This window comes from Misgurnus anguillicaudatus, chromosome 20, assembly GCF_027580225.2.
Source record: "Misgurnus anguillicaudatus chromosome 20, ASM2758022v2, whole genome shotgun sequence".
Taxonomy (NCBI): domain Eukaryota; kingdom Metazoa; phylum Chordata; class Actinopteri; order Cypriniformes; family Cobitidae; genus Misgurnus; species Misgurnus anguillicaudatus.
In genome coordinates, this window is record NC_073356.2 from 36,770,105 (window position 1) to 36,795,663 (window position 25,559).

At 37.4% G+C, this 25,559-nt stretch overlaps 4 protein-coding genes and 1 long non-coding RNA gene across 5 annotated transcripts in view; 4 read left to right on the forward strand and 1 right to left on the reverse strand.

Moving 5' to 3' along the window:
* ggcta (gamma-glutamylcyclotransferase a) overlaps positions 1-25,559 on the forward strand; it is a 439,956-nt gene that overhangs the window by 265,877 nt on the left and 148,520 nt on the right. The gene's annotated exons all lie outside the window — the stretch shown is intronic.
* Positions 1,472-25,172, reverse strand: LOC141351560 (uncharacterized). The gene is made up of 2 exons (XR_012359852.1): positions 25,054-25,172; positions 1,472-1,714 (listed from the first exon to the last, which is right to left on the reverse strand). It is a non-coding gene; the product is annotated as an uncharacterized lncRNA (long non-coding RNA).
* Positions 1,723-3,760, forward strand: LOC141351558 (endonuclease domain-containing 1 protein-like). Its single transcript, XM_073858605.1, has 2 exons — positions 1,723-1,853; positions 2,488-3,760. The coding sequence occupies exons 1-2, from the start codon at positions 1,839-1,841 to the stop codon at positions 3,049-3,051; spliced, it is 579 nt and encodes a 192-aa protein (XP_073714706.1). The 5' UTR covers positions 1,723-1,838; the 3' UTR covers positions 3,052-3,760.
* LOC129454825 (endonuclease domain-containing 1 protein-like) lies at positions 16,746-18,515 on the forward strand. Its single transcript, XM_073858154.1, has 2 exons — positions 16,746-17,669; positions 17,767-18,515. Exons 1-2 carry the CDS (start codon positions 17,226-17,228, stop codon positions 18,280-18,282), a joined length of 960 nt encoding a protein of 319 aa, XP_073714255.1. The 5' UTR covers positions 16,746-17,225; the 3' UTR covers positions 18,283-18,515.
* Positions 21,497-23,004, forward strand: LOC129454843 (endonuclease domain-containing 1 protein-like). Its single transcript, XM_055219420.2, has 2 exons — positions 21,497-21,796; positions 21,985-23,004. Exons 1-2 carry the CDS (start codon positions 21,497-21,499, stop codon positions 22,528-22,530), a joined length of 846 nt encoding a protein of 281 aa, XP_055075395.2. The 3' UTR covers positions 22,531-23,004.

Sequence of the window (25,559 nt, forward strand, 5' to 3'; positions counted from 1 at the left end):
GAATAACCAAATTATTGATTTAAGTGTAACCTGCCTGGCAAAATAAATTGTTAATCTTTACTCAGTTTGAAACTTGTCAAGTCTTTTCTTGTATTTTAAGTATTTAAGAGAAAGATACAGAAGGGGGCCTAGATTAGGAAAATTGCCTCTATTGAAAATATGATGTGTATAATTGCCTCACTTTATAGGTTGGATGGAGAAATGCCTCAACCTAAACTATAGATGGATCCTCTTATTTTCAATGTGTTTTGGAGAAACCTCTACTTTTAATTTAAGTAAGAAGGAGAATGCCTCTACGCCCAGCTGTATGGAACTGCCTTAGCACCTTCAGGATTATAACTTATTCTCTATGTATATTTAAATAATTAAGAGAATGAAAACATAATAATGATAAATATAAATTATGATCAGCATCAGAATAATATTGATATTTTATAAATTGGAGTCAGATTATAATTTAACTACCGAGGTAAAATAAATAAATTGAAACCTAATAAATGGAATTATTATTGTAGAAGCGCTGAGGAAGGAGCGAACACGAGACCCCTCACCCACTCCACTTGCATCCGTCGTTGGGCTGGTGGGTGGTACCTTACAGCATTAATCGAAACACTTACAGTACTTTGTCATATTAAGAACACTGTCATTGCTTCTGTTATCCTTGGGACGTCGTCGCTGAACTTTTTTGACAGCGATCAGCTTGTAAAATGTTTTGGTCCTGCTCGATTTTCGTTGACTTAAGGGGATCGCAAACCGGTCGAGCAGCTCAGCATCGCGCTGCACCGAGTCGCGTCTAGGACAACTTGGAGGTATTGTAAACCGGAAGTGCACATTAAATAGCGCGAGCTTCGTCAGATAGCATCTACTTCAAAATGCAAAATATATGTTAGCAGCCAATGTTAATCGTTAATGATTTGGGACAAATATGATGTTATTTAATGTTAAACTATGTGAGTGGCGCTGTGTGGTGTGACAGGGATTTGAGCAACTTCCTGAGTCACAGCTGGGCGGCGCAGACAGGCACAGACAGGCGCAACCTGGCGGCGCTGGTGTGCATATACTCATAGAAAACAATGTGTTCAATTTTTTTAGAACGGCGCGGTGCGGCGCTGAGCTGCGCGGCCGGTGTGCGATCCCCTTTAGAGTAAAATAATTGAAAGTTTTTCATAAGATCTGCTGGGGTCAATGTGTTAGCATGACAGAAGCTTGATGCTGTTGTGTGAGAACAAGCAACAGCCGACATTTTTCCTTAAAAATCCATGTTAAACACTAGGCCACGATAAATAGGAATAAAGTGCAATAAAACATGATAATGCAGCCGGTTATAGACAAAGTAAGTGCAAATAAATCATAAAAAAACATAATGCGAACATCAATACTTAGAAAAGCTGTGTGGTGAGGTGACAGGTTTTGGGCGTGTGGGTAGGTGGAGTTAAACACTGTTTGTGTTCACTGATGAAGTGTTAAAGAGTTGAGAGAGGGGGATTTCTGCTTTATTTCTGCTTTGTGATTTGAGTTGAGAGTGAAGTCAGATGAAGATGTTGTTTATCATGAACGTCTCAGTGCTGTTACTGCTCATCTGTCCATCCGTCATCTCTGAAGTTACAGACTTCACTACGTCTTGGTGTAGTCAGTTTTTTCATCAAGGACAGCCTCCAGTGATTCCTGGCATTCTGGAGAAATCTCAGTCCATGGATAATCGATACAAAACGATCTGTCAAAAATATGAGAAAGAGTACAGATTTGCGACGTTCTACGACACAACAAACAGGATTCCAGTTTTCTCAGCTTACAGATTCATTGGGGATAAAAGAATCAAGAGACCAGATATTGAATGGATGAATGAGCCTCAGGTAATCTTCATTCTAGTTTGTTTTAGGTATTTAATATTTGCTTATTAATTTAGAGATCTTTGCATCCTGTATGAAATATTGTACAAGAAAAAGCTGAGGGTAAATATAATTGACAACTTTAGCTTTAATTCAGTCTCCTTGTTGTCAACAGTGTTGTGCGTAACGCATTACAAGTAACGTGCATTACTTTATAATATTACTTTTATAAAGTAACGAGTAAAGTAACGCATTACTTTATAAATGTACACATTAATATTTGAGTTACTTTTTTAAAAAAAGTTACTTTTCAGATGAATTAATTTGACCAAAAAATATACTGAAATAAACTGAACGTATTAACTTAGAATTATGCACTCTATGCTTGTGCGCCTGAGGGGGAACACTTTGAGTCAGAAACAGAGATGGCAGAATAAAGCTTGATATTTTTGCGATGGAAAATGCAATTTCTGAGTGCAGAACTTCTCAGCCAATTTAGAAAAAATAATGCAAAAGTAACTTTAAAGTAACTAAGTAACGCAATTAGTTACTTTTTTGGGGAGTAACTTAATATTGTAATGCATTACTTTTAAAAGTAACTTTCCCCAACACTGGTTATCAACTAATGATTGTTTAATTTCTGAACATTTCTTCTCAGCTTGAACTCACCAGTGATGAGATGAGAGTCTCGTATGAAAATCAAGCTACAGATGAAGATTACATCGATAATAACTATAATGTGAATCGCGGTCACTTGTTTCCCAGCTGTCATTCAGGTGATGAAGTCACAGCTCGCTCTACATTCACACTGACCAACGCTGTGCCACAGAAGATCAGCTTTAATAGCGGCAGCTGGAATCGCTTGGAAATAAAGGCTATAGAGGTGATGGATAACTACTGCCGTGATAAAAAAGATCAAAATAAAGTTTTGGCCCACGTGTTGACAGGAGCTGTACCAAACAAAGATAAAAAACAACAACTAAAGGACAGAGTGAATATACCATCATCCATGTGGATGACTTTCTGTTGCTATAACAGCACCTCGAGTTCATGGGCCTCACAAGCTTACTGGGCTCTAAACAAAGATGAAAAATTAAATGACAATGTCATGATCAGTGAAATAAGCCTGAAGAAATTACAAGAAATCCTGAGTAAAAATTTTGAAAAAAATACACAGCTATTTAAGAACGACTGTGAAAATAAAATAGTTAAATCCCTCTGAAAGATTTAAGAAGCAAAAATATAACGCTTGAAATAAATATTTACTCTCATATCCTGTTGGCAGAATGAGAGATTTTTTTGTCAAAATGTGACCCTGTCTGTAAAATCCAGGCTAAAGTCTCGTAATTTAATATTGAGATTTGGAGCATCAAAGTTTGATTTTTAATCGTTGACATGATTTTACATTATGTTGGATGATTTTAGGTAGAAAACAATTAATCACAAAAAATGACTTTAGCTGGGATTTCATAGGCAAAATTGAGCTCTTCAAGCATCTTATAATCATTCTGCAATGCTAAACTAGTTAAGTATTTACAAATGCTTCTTAGCACACACATAGCAAATAAAGTTTAGTCAAGTATACATTTATGTACTGTGTTTTAGTAGTTTAGTTTTAGTTTAAGTATTTTTCCCAACATTTTTATTAAAATATTTTTTACATATTTTAGTATAAACTGTTTAATTTTACATTTTGTGTTGAAGTTTTAATATATGAAAAGTAACATGTTAAAAATATGTCTAGGCCCCAAGTATAATAAAGTGTTAAATGGGACTGTGTGTATACTGCTTTTTCTGCAATAAATTTGTGCAAATATCAGACTCATCTCAATCATTAATATAAATATGTGACACAATTATTGTGCTAAAATACATCCATGGAAGCGTTGGGGCAAAATCATCAGTGATGCTTCTTGAGATCATTTGGTGTTTGGGGCAGGGGCGCCACTAGGTGGGGGGGAGTTAGGACGATTCTAAGGGCCTGTGCAGTTCTGGTTCTCCTATAGATAATTTTTAATAGTAACAGTAACAGTAGTAATATACCAGAAATGATAAATGTATCTACCAAAGAGTTACCAATTAAACAAAGTTATGTGCGACCAGTAAATTTGCCTCCCCCACCCTCCGTATTTTTTATACATTAAACGTGGAAGGGGCACGTCAATGATCAATGAAATGAGCAATGAAATAATCAATGAGACACGAGCGCACACGCACGCAACACACACACACACACACTCATGAGACATGAGCACACACTCGCATCTCATTGAGTGCCTGTGAGGCGGACAATGCGTGTGAGAAGAATAGGGAATTGCCACTGTAAGTGGCTAAAATTTGTCGAGGGGGAGGGGCCTAGAGATAACCGAGCGCGCGTAAACATCTGTGGGAAGGAAACGGAGACAAATATCATTACAACCTGATATGTGCGTGCGTCTGAGCTATGAGCAAGCGAACTATTGATTCATTCTTCCGACCTGTGGCTAGTGCACCAGAGTCTACAGTGTCACCGTCGGATAATGATGCAGAGTCAGAGGTTGGTCTGGCGAAAAAAGCCCGCACTCACCATTTTCGAGAAGACTGGCTGAAAGAATTCAGCTGGCTGAGGTACTATAAGCAGTCGAAAATATATGAACTGCGAATACTGCAGCAGCTACCCCAGAACTGGGGGGAACACAAAGTTTGCCGATTGTACCAGTTTAAACACAATACACTGATTAAACACAATCTCAGCTTACAGCATCGAGTATGCCGTGACATGTTTATAAATCAAAAAGCGACGCCACTGCCGGTTGCTTTTAGAAGACAAATGACTGTAAATCAGAGCGCAGATGAGCCAGAGATGATGTTGAAATTGAACACGGCCTACTTCTTATTCTGAATGTATGGTATTTTGTTTACTATTTGTACTGTCATGACAGCGATGGTGCTGTCAGTTTACCTTGTTGCATCTTCAAAAGTGCAGAATAAAATGACACTGAATTTGAAACAGCTTATTGTAATTTCTGCATCCATTATTAAAGTAATTATTAGTAATACTGTGGAAATTAGTAGATTTGGTAAGCATGTTGATTTACGGTGTGCGCCCCTAAATTTTCTGGTTGTGCCCCTAAAATTTTCAGTTGGGGGCCACGTCTCATTCTGTTTACGCCAAATTCCGACCCTACCATCTAAATGTCTCAACCCATTCTGACATTCAGTTTGGGTTCAGGAGATTGTCTTGACCAGGACCCTAAATGCATTGAAGCAACTTCCATGTGATTGGTTGATTAGATAATTGCATTAATAAGAAATTGAATGTTTGTTTACATGCGCTGTGGGATTTATTGTGTTCTGTAAAAAAGGGGGAGTGGCGTTTATCGCATTTTGGGAAAAAGGGGAGAAAAGATGACAGAATAACACGGCGGATATTGGATTTTGCGTAAAATTAAGAATTTACTTTTAACTACTGACCTGATATAATACTGATTTTGGCAGTAACTCATTTTTTTCAAAAATGGCGTTTATCGCGTTTTGGAACCAAACTCTTCATATATATATAATTACTTCACGGAGCTTCTTTTTGCCATAATGTTAGCGTTAGTTATAGCCAACGGCTAACAGTGTCCTAATTGTCAATTCAATAGGTTACGTTTATTACCGCTGAAAATGAGAAGTATGCAATTTTTGTCCAGATATAGATCTTGAATTTGTAGCTAAGTTACTTACCAGCATTCATGTTAGAAAATTATGCTAGTGGACTAATACAGATGCAAGAATCTGCCTGTGTAAACCAGACTAAAGTCTAAAATCTAAAACTGCAAGGGGTGGTTTCCCGGACAGGTATTAGCTTAAGCCAGGACTAGGGCTTAGTTTAATTAGGAAATATAACTAGTTTTAACAAACATGCCTTACTAAAAACATTATTTGTGTGCATTTTGAGGCAAAACAAAGGGCACTGATGTATTTTAAGATATGTCAGTGCAAGTTGTTTTCAGTTTGGACAGCTCTTACATTTATTTTAATCTAGGACTAGTCTAATCCCTGTTCGGGAAACCGCCCCTAAAAGTGTGAGATAAAGAGCTTCACGGTTTGATTTCAAACATTTATTTGACTATGATTTCAATTGCTGACATGAACTTACTCAGACAATATTAAAGATATCAAGTTTATTTTTCACAGAATGCTCTTTACATTATGTAGTATGATGTAATGTAAAAAAACAGTAAACGATAAATAAATACTTTAGCTGGGGTTTCACAGGCAGTGTCACAATTATCTTTATGAAGCTAAAGGTTTTTGGTTAAGGTTCATGTGTGTTTAATCTATCATGTTGCATTTTCTCTTAATATTTGATTACTATTTTTCTATTAAATTTACATTTGCACAATAAATCATCTTATAGCTACATACAGGTCTCTGAATAAATACTCATACCTAATGGTCAAAAGCCAGGTCAAAATGCGCAGTCTGTGGGAGTAGCTGCTTGTGTTGTTACTGAACATGCTCATTTCAAAGCAATTGATTTAATAAGCTTGCACAACTTTACACCCTCGCTAAATAAAAGAGGCGGAGAGCAGGCGCTTTATGTTTATAAAAGTTTAAAGTCCTGGCAGAACACTGTGTGTACATTACACATACATTAGCCTACATCAGTATGTTGTCAGACAAGCATTGTCTTCTTAACGGTAATGTTAAGTTGTGAAGTACATAACTTACTGTAAAGTTAATTACTCCATAAGTTTCCTTTTCAATACAAGTTCAATATAACGTTATTCTCGTCAAAACTACCAATGATTTAAGTTATATATATTTTGTTCTGTTTGTGTCAAGTCAAGTTTACTGTTGTGTGCACTTATATCAGAATCATTTTGGATAATAAAGTTTATTCTTAACTTGTTAAACACACCTGCCTATATAACATATTTTTGTCAAGTCATTTTAAGTGTTTGATCACCACACTTGTGAGTGATCATTGCAAAAAAAATATTTATTTATATATAGTATATTCTGTTAATGTATATAGTGTATTCCATGTACAGTACTGTAATATAATATACTGTAGTATATGTGTACTGTACTATAATATATCGGCATCAGCCTTTTTTTACCCCCTAATATCTGGATGCCCAAAAAAAATGCATATCAGTCAGGCTCTAATGTTTAGTGGCGCTGGAACGAAAATTTGGCGGGCTACTGTACCTGAGAAAAGCGGAGACTTTGGCTACATTTTTGTGTGAATCATTTTTTCTGCTCCACTGGTGTAGCTACGTTTCACTGTTAGTTTATTTCCTTGCAGCTTTGCTCTTTTGTTAAAGGTCACATTCTTTCTGATCCCATTTTTAAACTTTAGGTAGTGTGTAATGTTGCTATAATAGCATAAATAATACCTGTAAAATGATAAAGTTCACTGCCAGGCGATATATTTCCTTTAACAGAATTCACCTTTTAAAGCCTACAGCGAATGGCCGGTTTGGACTACAGCCCTCTACTTCCTGCTTTAATGACGTCAGTAAAATAGTTTGTTGACTAAACTCCGCCCCCAAAAAGAATACGTCAGTTACCAGCTTTGGCTCAAACGGCTCTGCTAAGCTAAGCTGCTGTCGAGTCACAACACACTAAACAAACTACACAATCAGAAATCGATACGTATTTCTGAAGGATGGACTTCATAAAACAAGAAAGACATCAGCCCATTTTGAGGACAGTGAAAACAGCGCTATATAGAGAACAGTGGCGGCTGGTGACTTCTTTTTTTGAAGCTTATCACAACATGTATGTAGCTTGTCATGTGTGTGGTTCGTCATTTCAAAATATGTGTTCTGCGCTTTGAGAGATCGTGTGTGCATCACGTGTCATGCCAAAATAAGTGCTTGCTGCCTTGAACTTGAACGGAGACGCTCGCGTGTGCCAGATATTCGCAGATATACTCATGCGTAATCAGAGTTTACTGTTAAGTGAGTTTCTTGCGTGTATTTAGGGAACGCGAGTGTCTCTTTTATCATAAACGGTTTTGACGCGTCTCCAGCAGGCACTTATTTTGACAAAACACGTGATGCACACAGGATCTCTCCACACCCATGACACATATTTTGGAAAAGTGAACCACACACGTGACAATCCGAACATTTATTATGAATTAGCGCATCCTCGGAAGTGCAGTCAGGAGCCGCCACTGATAGAGAAGTATATTGTGTGAAAAACGCAGCATTTTTTACATGTGAAGTACATGTTATACACTGTAAACACAATCAAAGCTTCAAAAACACAGAAAGAGCCAGACCTTTAATGTACTACACTCACTCGCTGCTGCAGATGTAATAAAAACGTTAAAACTTTTTATGAGAATATACTGAAAAAATACTGAATAAAAATTAAATAAAATAAAAAACACAAAAGATGATAAAATTGAATTACAAATTAAACAAAATTTAGAATCTTGATGATTACCAGGGTCAAAAAAGTGGCAGCTCACCAAGTAGACCTCTGCGTTTTAGGGCCCCTTGGTAACTCGGGGCCCAAGGCAATTGCCAAGCTTTGCCTAATGGGAAAGTCCGCCCCTGGCATGCACCTCGTATAAAATTAAACTACCCCTTCTTACAGCTTTTTGATAGATTTTTTCCAGTTCATGGACACACATTTCCGCAATATTTTGTGTCTTTTTTGTTTCACTCAGCAGAAATTTCTATAAATAGTTTTTCGTGTCCGTGGCACGACTTTCTTTTTCATGTCATTTTATGTATTGTTTTCTCATTGTTTTGTCCTATTTTTAAATCATTGTCAACCTATTCTAATCTACCTGCCTTCCTGATACACTTATTTGGGCAAAGAGCACTAATGACTTATTTAAGACTTGAAGCTTAAAGTTGATGACTTGCAACTCAACTTGGACTTCCCTGTCTTGACTTGGGACTTGAATGCAAAGACTGGAGACTTACTTGTGACTAACAAAACAATGACTTGGTCCCACCTCTGCTAATATTACTTCAATAAAAGTAATAAGTACACCTTTATTTTTTCACTTGAGCAAAAGTAACAAGTTCTTAATTCTAAATCAATATTACAAGTTTTGATTGATGAAGCATGTTTATTTAATACATTTGGGTTTTGGCACAATCATTAAAAATTATTTGATTTACATGAATCATATTTTTACGCAAGCAGCACATCTATGCTACAAATGAATTCTTTATTTATGTCTAGAACATCATTCTAAAATGTTTTGAGTTGTTTTGAATCCAAGATTGGGTAAATATTGGACAGAACACATGTTGGGTTGTACCGTAACTAAACCTTTGCTGGGTTGTTGTTTGCAACTAGCTGCCAGTAACTTACTGTAGATTTTACATTTATGTTATTTACTGGCAACGGTTTGTTCAAAGTTAAATGAACATGAAACATTTTCAGTCTTTATCTTTTACAGTAAGTTACTGGCATCCAGCTGCATAATTACAGCAAATGTTTTACAGTGTAACTGTAAAATAGCTGTATAAAATAAACTTTTGTTCGTTCGTGCCCTGCTCACCCCGACTCACAACAGAGCAATATAACTGAGTTCATTCAAGTGTGAGTAAGTGAAAATCACAAAATATGATGTATAGTATTTTTTTTAAATATGAAGAATAAACAAACTGTGCACACGTATAAAACAGATGTTACATGGGGCAAACTGTGACGTGTGCTTTAGAAACAATTTTCTGTGAATCTCACATAGATTGCATGTGAAATGTTGCGACATGTTGTCTACATCTGATAAACATGTCACCACGTTTCTTATGTAATCCCATATGGGTTTCACATGGACATTTGCGTGAGATTAATACAAAAATGTTTCTGCACATGTTAAATTCATCTTCTTTATGCCATTCCAGCTACACATTGAGCCACTGTACCACCCCCCGTTGCTTTGCCATGAGAGGTCCCAGCAACGGGTAAGTATAAGTAAGTATAAGTTAATTATAAGTAAGTATAAGTTGTGAAATGTGTTTAAGCATTACGGCTACTGCTAGCTATTGTAGTGCTGGGTGATATGGCATTTATTGTGGAGATGATATAAAGTCAACTGAACTTTTTCTAGATACCTAAAGTGGAAAAAATATAAATTTCAATGCAGCAATTCACATGACATTTTCACCAGACAACAGTATTGCTTCGGAAATCTACACAGATAAAGAAATCACAATAGTATATAGGTTTAAGTTAGGCTTAAAATTGACATGGGACAGGTCACGTATTTACGTCTATCTATTTACGGCTTTTTGATTAACTGTTTAATTCAGTGACCTATATGTGTAAAAGGGTTAACATTATGTATTTACTTTCATCCATTTAAGACATTTACCATTTTTAAGAACAGGCCAGTTGAAGCTGGTTTAAGGCTGACCAACATCTCTAAACAACTGAATTCTTAAGAAATACTGATGCTTCATTTGTTAAAAGATAAGTGAATGTCAAGGAAACACACTAGACGCAACATCATGACATTGTAGAAGTTAAGGGTTAGAAAGAGCATGATTTAATCTGCAAGTTTAGCCACGGGGTGGTACAGTGGCTCAATGCATAGCACTGTTGCCTCACAGCAAGAAGGTTCGAGCCCCGGCTAGGTCAGGTGGCCTTTCTGTGTGGAGTTGTCAGCATGGGTTTACTCCGGTTTCTTCCCACAGGCCAAAACATGCAAGTTAGGGAGATGCCAAATTGCCCCTCCCCCAACCTGTGTCTGAATAAAACTTGTGTATGAATTAACCAGTTATTGCCATGAATATAGCCATAGACGCTGGTAGGGGTGGAACAATACATGTATTCGTTTCGAACCGAATCGGTAGGGGGGTCACGGTTCGGTGCATGAATTTAAACGGAGAATACACGGTATGAAAATAAAAAAACTTTTTTATGTAATGCGGAACTACTGGAGATTAGCGGGTTCTTTATGGACAGCTAATCTGTTGCCCCGCTTTAGCTCTGAAGCTCTGATTGGCGCCGATGCATCCGAGCTCCGCCTATGTATGCGCTCTATCAGAGACCGTCTACATTCTGGCACTCTGCAGTTTTTTGTCACGTCGACGCCGGTCCAGTCAGTTAGTGAGCAGCGAATGGCAAGTGGTGTTCCATAAGAGTTAGACGCTCCGCCAGCCATCGCAAGTTTGGCAAAACTTCAGTTTTCCAGTCAGTTACAATAGTACAGGCGAGAGATTGGTGGAAAAGACGAGGACTTTGCGTCGGCGTTGTTCAGCAGTTGTTAGGTATGTGAGTGGAAATACATCTAATCAGGGCTCTCAAGTCTCACGCATTCACCTTGACACGCATTTCAGTCAGTTCAAACGCCACACTTTGTATTTCTTACGCTGAGAAGTAGGAGATAAAATGTCCTGCTATATACAACAGGCATACGCAGGGCAGTTCTGTCGAGTTCAGCTGCTTTCAGTTTTTTAAGCGTGCTCAACTTTACGCAGCGCCATCAGCGTCAGAGTACCACGAGAAATCTTGCGGAGGAGGCTGATTTCAAATCGCTCTCGCGTTACTCTGACGTCATCCACTTGTCGTTTCTTGTAGCGCCTCGTGAAGTCGTACACACCTATTAATTCATCCTAAGAGCCTTTTTTTTGTTCTTTATTACATTAATATGGAATAAGGCCAAAATGTAATTTTAAAATGTATTTAGGTAACACTTGTAATACAATTGAACCCATATTTGTATGAAAGATGAGTACAAGATTACTTAAAGTGGTATATATACATTTTTGAAATACGAGATAGTATGTTAAATGCATTTCAGTTCATATTCATGACATCTCAAAATAACACTGATAAGGACACCTATGTTTTTAAGATTAGCTTAAGTACTAAAAAAATCTTTAATTTTTGTTTTGCTTTTCCCTCCATTGTACCGAAAGTGAATCGAACCGTGGCGTCTGAACCGAGGTACGAACCGAACCGGGACTTCTGTGTACCGTTCCACCCCTAGACGCTGGAATGGCATAAAGAAGATGAATTTAACATGTGCAGAAACATAAGGGCCGATTTACACCGGCTGCGTGGCATGAGCGTCTCAGCTGCGTGGCGTGTCCGTTTTTATTTAGGCTCCCATGTTAGCAGGTTTGACCGTGCACACCGCCCGCATGACACGCACGTCTCAGGCGCGACTCAAGCATGCTAGAAATAGGACCGACGCCTATTTTTCACGCCACACACAAGTGTCTTGGAAGCGTTTCCAGGCAAAATATATGTCACCTACATCAGCAGCAGCGCGCCAGGCATGATTCTGGTGTGCAAAGACACAGAAAACGCGACGCAGGCGCCATGCAACTGACACGCAACAGACATGCCACGCAGCCGGTGTGCAGAAACATAAGGTTTTGGAACATTTTTGTGTTAATCTCACGCAAATGTCCATGTGAAACCCATACGGGATTACATAAGAAACGTGGTGACATGTTTATCAGATGTAGACAACATGTCGCAACATTTCACATGCAATCTATGATTCACAGAAAATTGTTTCTAAAGCACACGTCACAGTTTGCCCCATGTAACATCTGTTTTATACGTGTGCACAGTTTGTTTATTCTTCATATTTAAAAAAATACTATACATCATATTTTGTGATTTTCACTTACTCACATTTGAATGAACTCAGTTATATTGCTCTGTTCCTCAAGACAGGGAAGTCCAAGTTGAGTTGCAAGTCATCAACTTTTAGCTTCAAGTCTTAAATAAGTCATTAGTGCTCTTTGCCCAAATTAGTGTATCAGGAAGGCAGGTAGATTAGAATAGGTTGACAATGATTTAAAAATAGGAAAAAACAATAAGAAAACAATACATAAAATGACACGAAAAAGAAAGTCGTGCCACGGACACGAAAAACTATTTATACAAATTTGTGCTGAGTGAAACAAAAAAGACATCCGTGCTCCATCATGGCACAAAAAGATGAGCTGCCACTTTTTTTGACCCTGGCAATCACTAAGACTCTAAATTTTGTTTCATTTGTATTTCAATTTAATCATCTTTTGTGTTTTTTTATTTTATTTAACCTTTATTCAGTTCAATATTCGAAATTTTTTCAGTATATTCTCATAAAAAGTTTTAACGTGAGTGAGTGTAGTACATTAAACGTCCCGTGTTTTTGAAGCTTTGATTGTGTTTACAATGTGCAATATAACATGTGTTCATGTTTCACGTGTAAAAAATGCACCGAATCCAAATTTTTGGGTTCGGCCGAATACCGAATCCACAGTTTAAAATTCGGCCGAATCCGAAACCGAATACCGAATCCTACTTGCATCCTTATTCCATTAACACAGTAAAACACATTAATGAAGTAAACAATGTTCAAAGCAGTGTATTTTTCATTTAATTTGATTTTAACTGTAAAAAAAGGATAGGCAACATTATGCCAGGATGACAAGTGGGAAAAACTATTTTGACAATTACCATAAGACTATGCATAATGAAAGCGATGCAGTGCGACGCGCTCGTTTTTTCCAGGTGCGTTCGCGAAATGTGAACCGCCCCTAAGGCTCAACGAGAAAAAAGCTTATCTCCACGTCAGCACCCGATGTGTGTAATCAACGGCCGCGTGACGTCGACCAGCGTATAGCGCAATCCTAGGGTTCGGTGGGAAAAAATCTCTTCCTTGTTCTATGAAGTTCCTCCTTAAGAAATATTTATCGATTTCTGATTGTGTAGTTTGTTTAGTGTGTTGTGACTCGACAGCAGCTTAGCAGAGTGTTTGAGCCAAAGCTGGTAACTGATGTATTCTTGTGGGCGGAGTTTAGACATAAACTCTTCTAGTGACATCATTAAAGCAGGAAGTAGAGGGCTGTAGTCCAAACCGGCCATTCGCTGTAGGCTTTAAAAGGTGAATTCTGTTAAAGGAAATATATCGCCTGGCAGTGAACTTTGAGCTTTATCATTTTAAATGTATTATTTATGCTATTATAGCAATATTACACACTAACTAGGGTTTAAAAAATTGGATCAGAAAGAACGTGACCTTTAACAAAAGAGCGAAGCTGCAAGGAAATAAACTAACAGTGAAACGTAGCTACGCAGTGTTCGAATTATGTCAAAGCTTATGGAGGGGTCCCCTAGCTAAGCCCCACCCCTCGGCCAAGCCCCCCCCATTATAGGGTCGCTGTAATTTGACAAAGTAAGATGTGATCCTGGATCAACAATCATCTGATGCTGGTTTTAATCAAAGAAACCCCAAATTACCCTTAACTCAAACCCTAAACGTTTTTTACCCCTCAAATTAGTGTGAAACACTGCAAGGTCAGAAATTTTAAACAGAATAGAGGTGAAATAGGCTGGACCTCAATGCCTACTCTCAAATTACATAATTTTACTATATAGTATTGGTTAAATGGATTACATTGCTTTTTTAAATCATAGATCGAATAATTTTCGGGTCAGCAAAACTGGGGCTGGAAAAATAAAATAAGGGCAAATTAAGAAATGATGAGCATATAAAATAGAAAAGAACAAAGTTACAAATAAAGTAAGATCTAACAGTAGTATTTAGGTAAATAGAATCAAATAAACATTAACACTGTCTTCTTTATTATAAAAACTAAATATAATTCATCTTTTTAAAGATACAGAAGTGATTTTCCTTTGTTTTCCGTTGTTTAATTAATATAAATGACAGAAACATAAGCAAATAAGAACTGCTACTTTCAGACCAACACAAAGATCTGACTTCTTTCTGAACTGTTTGCATTGACTTTAAGACATAACTGAAGGTTTTTATGAGCATAGATGCCAAGACTATGTTATTTCGCAATTTTGTGTTTGCATGCTCACGCGTCTCCGTGCGTCCGCTTAAGAGTGTACGTTCATTTGAGTATGTGTTGTGTCTGTGCGCACACACAACAGCTCACTTTAACATCTTGCGCTCAAATTGCTTAAAATCGCTTGCATGTTAACATTTGCACGGTTTAAAAAACACATGCAAAAGTTAACTTTCTATAAATAGTTATTTATTTCTGAATGATGCGTATTTGAGCGATTAGTATAGAGACTATAATTAGGCTATCATTTATGCGTGATTTCTTAAAATATTTTGTGTTTGCATGCTCACATGTCTCTGTGCGTCCGCTTATGAGTGTGCGTTCATTTGAGTATGTGTGTGTGTCATTAGTATTATTATGATGAAATAATAGTTTGAGAAGAATAAAAAAAAAATTACCCTACAGATTACTAAATATTCTTAACGTCACTGAGATGAAAATAAACAACTATAAGACTGAGTGATTAACTCGTCTGTCAATTCCTCCAGAAAACGACCCTAATGCTGCGACGTCTTGGAGAGTTTGGTGATGTTGTGCGTAACAAAATGGACACAATGATGCTTGACAACACTTTCATGATAAAGAGCTCCAGGAACGATTTGTAAGTGTGCTAATTTCGACCGTAGGGTAATATAAAAAGTAAAATCAAGATTGTACACTGCATATACAGTCTGAATCCACAGCCTGTCACATTTATGTATGACAAACTTGAGAGAAATGTAATCTGTTACCCTTTTTTTCAATTTTCAGCTTCGGTTTTTGGCAATCAAATGTGGGAGGGACCTAAAAACAACCATGTGGCGAATGCTTCAGAGCATCTTTTCTAATAACCTTTCCATTAATACAACCTGGACTGGTGTAGAGAATAAAGCATGTTTTAGAGACCTGTTCCTGAAGACCATTGTTCAAAGTTAGTTTTTTCTATATTCAACTAGATGTTTATGGCCTTATGCTATTCAAATGGATTGACAAATTCTGTGTTACCTACAGGACCCATCCGGAAGAACCCGGCAACCCAGGATGCCACTGATGAGGCTGTCCAGGTTAATGTTATGCATAACCTGAGAGGTGCATCTGACTGTGAACATGGATAAAGGCCATGTATATAAATTTATATATATAAATAAACTCAATAAGAGGTGGCAAATGGCTCAAAAAAGGCATTTGCCTCCAGCGGGCCGCAGAGGCCGAAGGGCAGTTGGCACACGGCCCAGCCACGGAATGAAGGCAGATGCCGCCGGCAGCGGGTTCTCTCTCACATGAGCAGGGTGGAGGTGGACGCTGCAACTAAATATTTTTTGGGGGGCAGTAAGGCATAAGGCTCCGTGGGCTGAGGAGCCAGATCAGCCATGGATGCCTGAATGCTCTACATGTTAACTCTGTCCAGTCCTGTCCTTTGTATGCCCACTACCGAGCAACTTCACAAGATGGCCGCCGCACACGAGCCACTTCACAAGATGGCTGCCACCACGCCCGAGCCACTTCACAAGATGGTCGCCTCTCCAGTTCATGCTAGGACCCAGAGGTTGATGTCTAGTCTGGAGGATACCCATATGCGAAGTGGAACGCACTTCAAAATGGCGACAGGGATTCCCTCAAGAGGAAGTATTTAGGGAAGGTCGTGAGTGCGTGTCTAAAACTGAAGTGGAACACAGCCCAGAGTTCCTGAAACCACCAGCACCACCATGGTTTCCTGATCCGCCAGCGGCTCCGCATCTTTCAGTGCATAACTCCTCCCAAACGTAAGCACGTCACCCGAAAGGTAGCCGTCAAAGAGGTAAACAAACAAAGACGACAGCGGGTAAAAAAGCTTCCTAGAACCAACAAAAGAGTCTAATGACAAACTCAAATGATATTAAACAAAGAAATAAAACTTTAAGAGAGAGTTTTGTAAATGCTTTTCCCGTCATGGACCTGTACGTTAAATCACCGCTTCGTCACTCTCCTGCTGCGCTGTACTGCGAGCTTCAGCCCATGCCGAGCAAGGAGATGCGCGTCCCCTGCCCAACATACAGTACAACATACAGTAAGGGCTGCCTATTGTTGCATAAACGTCATCTTAAGTTTTTTAAGGCGGAGTAATAAATAGTGTATTTGCATTTTGGGCATGATTAAAAGATCTGATTCATATCCGTTTTGCCAAGACACATTTATGTGGCCAAATGTAAATGGAACAGTTTTAACAAATCAGATATCTATCTGATTAGAGAAAACGCATGAAGTGACCAGGTGTAAAAAGGCCCTTAGATACACTAATCCTCATCCACCACCTCGTCCTAATAGTCTTTCTCCTCCATCTCTCATTGTTTCATCTATTGTTGATACACATACACAAAACACCTCTAAATTTTAAGATGGTTTATATTGTGCCCAGCTGGTAAAAAGAAAAACATTAATAGAAAGTGTGAACAATTGAGTTGTTTGTGTGTATAATCACTAAAACGTGTTTGTTTTAACATTTTGCAAAACAAGTGTATTGCAGTGTGTTTTAGTAAGTGAGAAGTTGTTTAGACTTTGCAAATGGTGTCTAACTTCCTGAACTTTTGAAAAGTTTTTCAAAAAAGAGTGAATGATTGGATAAATTGGTTAAGGGCATTTGACTGGAACTGTAAAACTCTAAACAAAAGTCATGTCCGGAGATGCACATCTTATCTATCTTGTAGTCTTGCAAAAAGAGGAACAAGACATTGCGAGACATTCGTGTTTCTATTGTCATTTTAGTTTTGTGAGTCAGTTTAGCGTGAACACATTGAGAATGCGGCTGTTTGTTGCGAGCGTCGTCTTTGTGCTGCTGGCACTGAGTTTTCCAGGCATCGTCTCTAAACTTGAGAAGACACTTAATAAATGCGATGACTTCATTTTGAATAAAATGTCTCCGGTTATTCCAGGGATTCTGAAGAATTCAGTCACGCTGAAGGATCGTTATAAAATAATCTGTCAAAAATATAAGAATAAGATCAGGTTTGCGACGCTTTATGACACATCAAACAAGATTCCTGTTTTCTCTGCTTACAAATACACCGGGATAACGAAGTTTAAAAAACCACAGAGTCCTTGGATGATTGAGTCAGAGGTTTGTTTTTATTTTTATATATTTCAGAGTAACATGTTTGTATGTGTCTAATTTTATAAACCCATGTCTAATTTTATTGTCGGCATTGTCTTTCTAGCTTGAACCAACAGATGCTGAAATGCGTGAGCCATTCATCGAACAAGCTAGAAATCAAGACTACTTGATAAAAAATCCATTTAACCTTATCCCCGGTGCCTTATTGAATCACGCAGCTGATAGAGAAACTGCTGAATCTACATTAACACTGACCAACAGTGTGCCAGTGAAACCAGGCTTCAGAGAAGGACTTTGGAATCTTGTGGAAAATAAAATGAAGGAAAACATGGACATTAACTGTACTGATCACAAAAACAAAATTGTTGCTTATGTGCTGACAGGAGCTGTACCTGGTAATGAAAAGTTAAATGACAGAGTCAATATTCCATCACATGTGTGGACCGCATTCTGCTGCAAGAATCAAGCACAAAGATGGGTGTCTCAAACTTACTGGGCCGAAAACAAACGTTATGATAATGTAAACAACATCGTGCTCAAAAGCCTGGAGGACTTACAGAACTTCCTGAATAAAAAATTGAATAAAACCGTTACGCTGTTTAACAACAACTGTGGGTAAATCTAAAAACTGCCCTCTTCATTCAGATCAGTGCTGATAAGAGCAGGTGTCCGAGGAACCAGAATAAAATATAAGTAATCATTTACTCTGTTTAAAGTATTAAAGGTGCTTCTTTAACAATTTTTTACTCTTTCAACTATATAGCTTTTTAGAGAAACTATATTAAAGCAAATGTTTGTTAGCAAATGCAAAAAAAGTGTGTAACTGCCATCTTTAATAAAGCTTGCAAATGAAAATTGGATGTCAGAATCGTCTGTGTGTGCGTGCGTGCGTGAGTGTGTGCGTGCAGTATGGTTTTGCTAAACCCTATGGGGTGGTTTCCCAAACAGGGATTAGCTTAAGCCAGGACTAAGCCTTAGTTTAATTAGGAAATATAATTAGGTTTTAACACACACACACATTATTAAAAACATTACTATAAACGGCACTGATGTATTTTAAGATATGTTAGTGCAAGTTGTTTTCAGTTTGGACAGCTCACATTTATTTTAGTCTAGAACTAGTCTAATCCCTGTCTGGGAAACTGCCCCTATACTAATACAAGTCATTTTTGATCCTTTAGTTAAGGAATAGAATATAAAGGTTTGTATGCAAAAAGTAGTAAACAGGCTAGTCAAATCCTAAATACTACAGATGAAAAATCATGAAAACCTCTAAACTTATGGTCCATAATTAATGGCTGGTGATGTAAATCTACATTATTTTGTGATGACAACACTAGGCCAACTAGTTAAACGTGCGCACCTGCCTGTGGATCTCTGACAGTGTAAATGGGAAGAGTTTACAAGACTAAAACCACATCTGAAAAACTCCGTTCACCCATAAAACAAGCTTTGAATCAGGATTTGTTTCTTTACTTTCACTCATTCTTGTCAGGGCAGCTGTGAAGAACTGAATATACGCCATCTATTGGATTTTTACTGTATTGCATCAAATTAGTCATTTTGGACCACAATGCAATGAGATATATTTATACATCATATAAAAACGAATGAAAGTGTCCGGCCCCCCTAAGAACTACTGAGGTGTTGTTAAAAATACATTGTTTTCCACAAGAAATACATTTCTTATCTCACAGTTTTATTACCGTTTACCAATTTATTACCTTTTATCATTTTGGCGACTTTTTTTGTAATGTTGATTATAACATTTCTGTTGTGTAGAACCTTGAAAGGTTTACTGTGGACTTTGAAAAGCTTAAAAACAGCATGTGTTTAAAATACTCCACTCTCTTCCTCATATATTATATGATTTAAGTTTCATCAGATTATATATACGTTTTGCTAATTCATTACTTTCTTTGTGACTAAAAACAAGTGTCTGGTTTTCCTTTAAGATCAGTGCTTCTGTTTCCAAATGGAATCAATCGAGAAGAAACGTTACTGGCAAACAGCTGCATAACTTCATGTTTTACAGTGCAGGCTTTTAATGAGCACTTGTACATTTCAGCATATTACTCTCATCTTTACCAGACTGTTGTTGTGGCTAACTGTGAAACTTAAAGGCAGGGTATCACATTTTGAAAAATGCTAACGGTAGCCGACTAGCAATGAAATCACGATCCCAAACTCCATTCAAATCGCCATCACGCCTCTTCTAAAACACATGAACACGCACAGATCCGACGGTCACATCTCATGTCTCATTCACCAGTGAGAAAACTTTGCAGTACAAAGTGAATAACATTACCAAAATAACCAACATAAACAACTGGTTTACATCAAAATTAGTTAAAGCACACTTTCAGTTGTGTAGACGTAGTAACTATATAGTTACGCTAATCCATAAACACAAATTTCATAAGCAACACAATGTTTCATCAAAGTAAAATATCCGAATCCATCTCAATACAAACATATCACGTACATACCTTATCAAAATAAACAGTGCAACGACCCTTTCAGACCCTTTGCCTCCTGCCAGAGGCATCATTCCCATTGAAACTGAGGGGGCACGTGCCCCCTCGGTTGTTTTGAGCCAAATGGATTTTTCACGCAACCTCAAAATCAAAGAAGCGTCCATTAATCTGTTACTTTCTTTTAATCTGTTTAGTATGCAAAATATTATTAATTCTGTGCTGCATCCTTGTCACTTTTCAAAGATTTTTGCCGTTTTAATAGTGTTTTGATTGTGTTACATTACTTTATTCTGGCGGCAGGCGCTGCAGTCAGCGCAGCCGTAGACGTCATTAGCGTCCGAGCGTGCTCACGAGCTTTGCTGTTGCTCCTGCATTTGGTTATCTGAGAAATTAAAACGTGCAAAAAAAGCGCTAACTACATTTCCAAACCCCAGTACGGTAATGTGCAGTTAACCTCCTCTGTGTAAAAAATGTATGGTTTAAAATGTGACCGCCTTGACGTTGTATTAGTAGATTTCTAGATTCATCTTCTTGGTACAACGCCAAAGTTTACGCCATATGTTCACATATGAGGTAAAATTTGATGCAATAATGCGTTCCTCTAATAATTTTTATTTTTTTTAAATCATTATTGAACATTAAACTCAATCACGTGGCTATAGCTTAATGTCGTTTCTGGTGTTTATATACTTTATGGATTTTAAATTACATTAATCATAGGATAATGCAGTTGTTGTGCAAAATGCATTAATGACACAATAAAACAAGTTTCAAATGTAAATATGATGCCAATATGTCATTATTTCAATTGAATAGTATTTGATATAAAAGTTAGTCAACACTTTTATTTTGGAGGTTCTTGCATGAAGGTGCTCAGATTGTTAGAAATGTACAGAAATGAACAGAGTGCTTTTATGTTTAAGTTATGTCTTATGGGAATGGATTGTTTTCATATTCTGAAAACTAGTTGTGAAAGGCTTATTCGACTTCATCTCTTCAAGCCTTTAGAATGAGAAACAGTCACTGTATGATTTCATTTTGATGGCAGTGCCACATGAAGTCAAACAAGCCTAACATTAGCTGCTAAAGTGGGTTTAATGGTTGCTAGATAAGAAGTTATTCAACAAATGTGTTTCCATTACAGACAAAGTAAGTGTAAATAAATGATTAAAAAAACACAAATGCGAACAGCAATACTTTGAAAAACTGTGTGGTGTGATGTCACATGTTTTTAGTGTGTAGGTAGGCGGTGTTACACACTGTTAAAGTGTTTAAGAGTTAAGAGAGGGGGATTTCTGCTTTATTTCTGCTTTGTGATTGAGTTGAGAGTGAAGTCAGATGAAGATGTTGTTTATCATGAACGTCTCAGTGCTGTTACTGCTCATCTGTCCATCCGTCATCTCTAAAGTTATCGACTTCAGTGAGTGTAGTCAGTTTTTTAACCAAGAAAAGCCTCCAGTGATTCCTGGCATTCTGGAGAATTCGCACTCCATGGATAATCGATACAAAACGATCTGTCAAAAATATGAGAATGAGTACAGATTTGCGACGCTCTACGACACAACAAACAGGATTCCAGTTTTCTCAGCTTACAGATTCACTGAGAAACAGAGTAAATGCAAGAGACCACATATTAAATGGAGGATCGAGCCTGAGGTAATCTTCATACTAGTTTGTTTTAGTTATTAATTCCTTAAAATTATTTAGAAATCTATGCATCCTGTATGAATTATTGTATAAGAAAAAGTTAATAGTAAATAAAAATGATAACTTTAGCTTTAATTCAGTCTTCTTGTTGTCAACTAATGATTGTTTAATTTCTCTTTTGAATATTTCTTCTGTAGCTTGAACTTCTCACCAGTGATAAGATGAAAGTGAAAATCTCGTATGAAAATCAAGCTACAGATGAAGATTATACCAATAATAACTATAATGTGAATCGCGGTCACTTGTTTCCCAGCTGTCATTCAGGTGATGAAGTCACAGCTCGCTCTACATTCACACTGACCAACGCTGTGCCACAGAAGATCAGCTTTAATAGCGGCAGCTGGAATCGCTTGGAAATGAAGACTAAAGACCTGATGGATAACTACTGCCGTGACAAAAATGATCAAAATAAAGTTTTGGCCCACGTGTTGACAGGAGCTGTACCAAGCAAAGATAAAAATCAGCTAAACAACCGAGTGAATATACCATCATACATGTGGATGACTTTCTGCTGCTATAACAGCACCTCCAGTTCATGGGTTTCACAAGCTTACTGGGCTCCAAATGAAGATGAAAATAAAATCATTACAATCAGTAAAATAAGCCTGGGGAAATTACAAGAATTCTTGAGTGAGGAATGGGTAAAAATCACAAAGCTATTTGACAACAACAACTGTAAATAATAAAATAGTTACATCCCGCTGAAAAAAAGATTTAGAAGCAAAAATATAACGCTTGAAATAAATATTTGCAGAATAAGAGACTTTTTCGTCAAAATGTGATCCTGTCTGTGAAATCCAGTCTCATTATTTAATTATGAGATTTTGAGAACCAAAGTTTAATTTCAATCTTTGACATGAATTTGCTCAGTTAATATTAAAATATCAAGATACAATTTTCACAGAATGATCTTTACATCATGTCGGATGATTTTACGTAGAAAACAATAAACAAAGGTTTTTATAGGCAGGATCAATATTTAGCTCTTTAAGCGTCTTATAGTCATTCTGCAATCCAAAACTAGTTACAAAAGCTTCTTAGCACACACATAACAAATAAAGTTTAGTCAAGTATACATTTATGTATTGTGTGGAAGTATTTCTTATATAAAAAGTAACTGTAGTTAATTCTGTTGCACTTAATAAAAACTTCTACACATAAAAATATAAATAGTCATTTTTTGTGTGTTTTGATTTCACTTGTCAAATAGCAGTGCTATGGCAATTTTTACCCCAGTGGGGCCCATTTTCATGAACCCCATTCATACAGATCTTTGGTCCCAGAAAATACCCATAAAATTGCCAGACAAGCTTCTGTGTGAATGCAAACACAACCCGTAAATCTTCTGGGATGGTTGCCGGAAAGAGGACCTAGTAAGATACGCGGAAAACCCTCTGTGTGAACAAGAAGCCGAAACAATGCCGTAATGGGCGTGTCGTAGGGAAAAGGCACGTGTCATCACTACAAAAGTTAGGGTTTAGGTCTTTAAAATGAGAGATCAATATTCATGACGAGAAATTTCGCAAACTAGACTGAAGCAGTTATCAGGAAATGATAAATGAGACGCATAAACAATGACGTGCGTGCTATAGTTAAGACGCGTGTGTCATGGCAGTCCTTGCTATGTTGGTTCAACTCTTTAAAATGAGGGATTTACATGCAATACAACATTCACAATGAGAAATGACAGCTAACTGGACTGAAGCAGATATCAGGTAAGTTAGCTCGTCACTTACCATAACCGAGCTGAAGCCGAGATCATTCAGCAGCATAAAGAATTTCGCCAGTGCTCATTTGAGCACATAAATAACAAAAATGCACGCAAGTGGTTTCTGGAGAGAGAAATAATACATTTTATGCAAACTTCAGACGCTGCGTGTCTTTCCGGGACCTTGCAGATTCGGGCAAATCATTGGCAGTGTAAATGAACAAAAAAAATCTAACGATCCCATTCCATGTCAGTTTCTTCTCCAACGCTCCTTCCCATCACATCTGTGCCCCCTGCTGGCACACGTTTACCATCTTGCTTGTCCTCACATTCTCTACTCCTGCACGGACCTTCTTCAGGCCCAGATGGCGTCTGTCCTTGCTGCAGGCCTCGGGATGACTTTCAGTCCTGCTCGCCTCACTACCACTATACCCACAAGCGTTCTGTGTCTCAGCCAGCACTACTTCATCTCACGCCCATCTTGCACTCTCCACTTTCTGCCCGTCCACACCTCAATGCCCGCTGATGCCACTCTGGAGTCTCAGTAAACCAATGTCTCTCTTATGTGAGAGACCTTGAACTCGTCCTCCAGGGGCTTATCCTATTATCTCTATATATTCTCAATTATTAATTCACCAGAGAAGTAGTGAGAAGTTTGTGAGGATTTAAAATCCCTGCATCTCAAACGTTTTCAGCAACGTTTTAACAAATGTCAGTGCATGATTTCTTTTCTGACAAATGCATATTTTGCAAAGCGGCATACTTTACAATGCAAGTGGAAGTGATTAAAAATGACATAAAACGTCAAGCCGAGAAGAACATTAACACTCGCCAACCACAAATGTTCATTTTGCACACTAAATTCAAATGAATTCAAGTGCAGGCTTGTGCTGACAAATAAGCGTGATATAAAGCTAACACTTAGCCTATGCAATGTTTGGTCTAGTTCACAGAAACAGGCGTCTGTGATAAAAAGCGCTGTGATGCTGAATTTTTGAAGTATGTAAAGATCAGCCAAAATACAAGGATGTTGAATAGAAAGACATTTACGTTTTTTAAGTCATTTTAGCTTTGCGATTGAGTGTTATGAATGCATCCGTTTGTTGTGAGCGTTGACTTTATTACTAACGCATTACTTTATAAATGTACAATATATTCGTAAAAATTTTTTTAAGTTTAATTAATTCGATTTCAATAATGTATTTATTAGTTCTTATTTAATTATGTATTGAATTAATCGAACGTAGTCACGTAGAATTATGGACTTTATGCGTGCAAGCCTGAGCGGCAACAGTTTGAGATGGTAGGCCAAAGTTCAAAATTTTTGCAATTTTTGTATATCAAAATCAACCAATGGTGAGGCTTAATGACAAAGACAGGGTGACGCGGGAGCCAGGAATTGTCGCTATCTGAAATATTGCCAAAGACGGCGTTACAGGGACACTAAAGTATGGCAAGGGAGACGCATATATATATATATATATATATATATACTTACCATGTGTCTCAAAAAGTTCCCTAGCTTCTGAATCAGTCTGTGAATCCTAATCGGAAATGATTATCTCTATGTCCTAATCCTGTCGAAGATCATCCCATCTCTCCTCCCGAAGTGCCCTTAAAAGAACACAAAAACGCCATTTAACTGGTAAAATAAATACACCGGCTCACTATACATTGGGACATTTGGTTGACTTACGTGATTATTAAAAGTAAGATGATATTTATAAGCAGCATGCAGAAATATCTCTCTGACTTATTTTAAAAAAATAGTTATAATATAAAACACTCAATTATTCTGTTTTATGTTCAGTAGTTCAAAAGTAATGCTTTTTGAAATCTTCGGATTAGATCAAAATTTCATAAACAAAAAAATGGATACTGAATTTGGATTGTATCACAAAATCCTATCTAGTATCTGGATCAAATCGTCTCTTTGTGTTGTTAAAAACTTTTTAGTACGATTGGGTTTGATCCCAAAAAGTAGGATTATTCTGATCCTGGCAA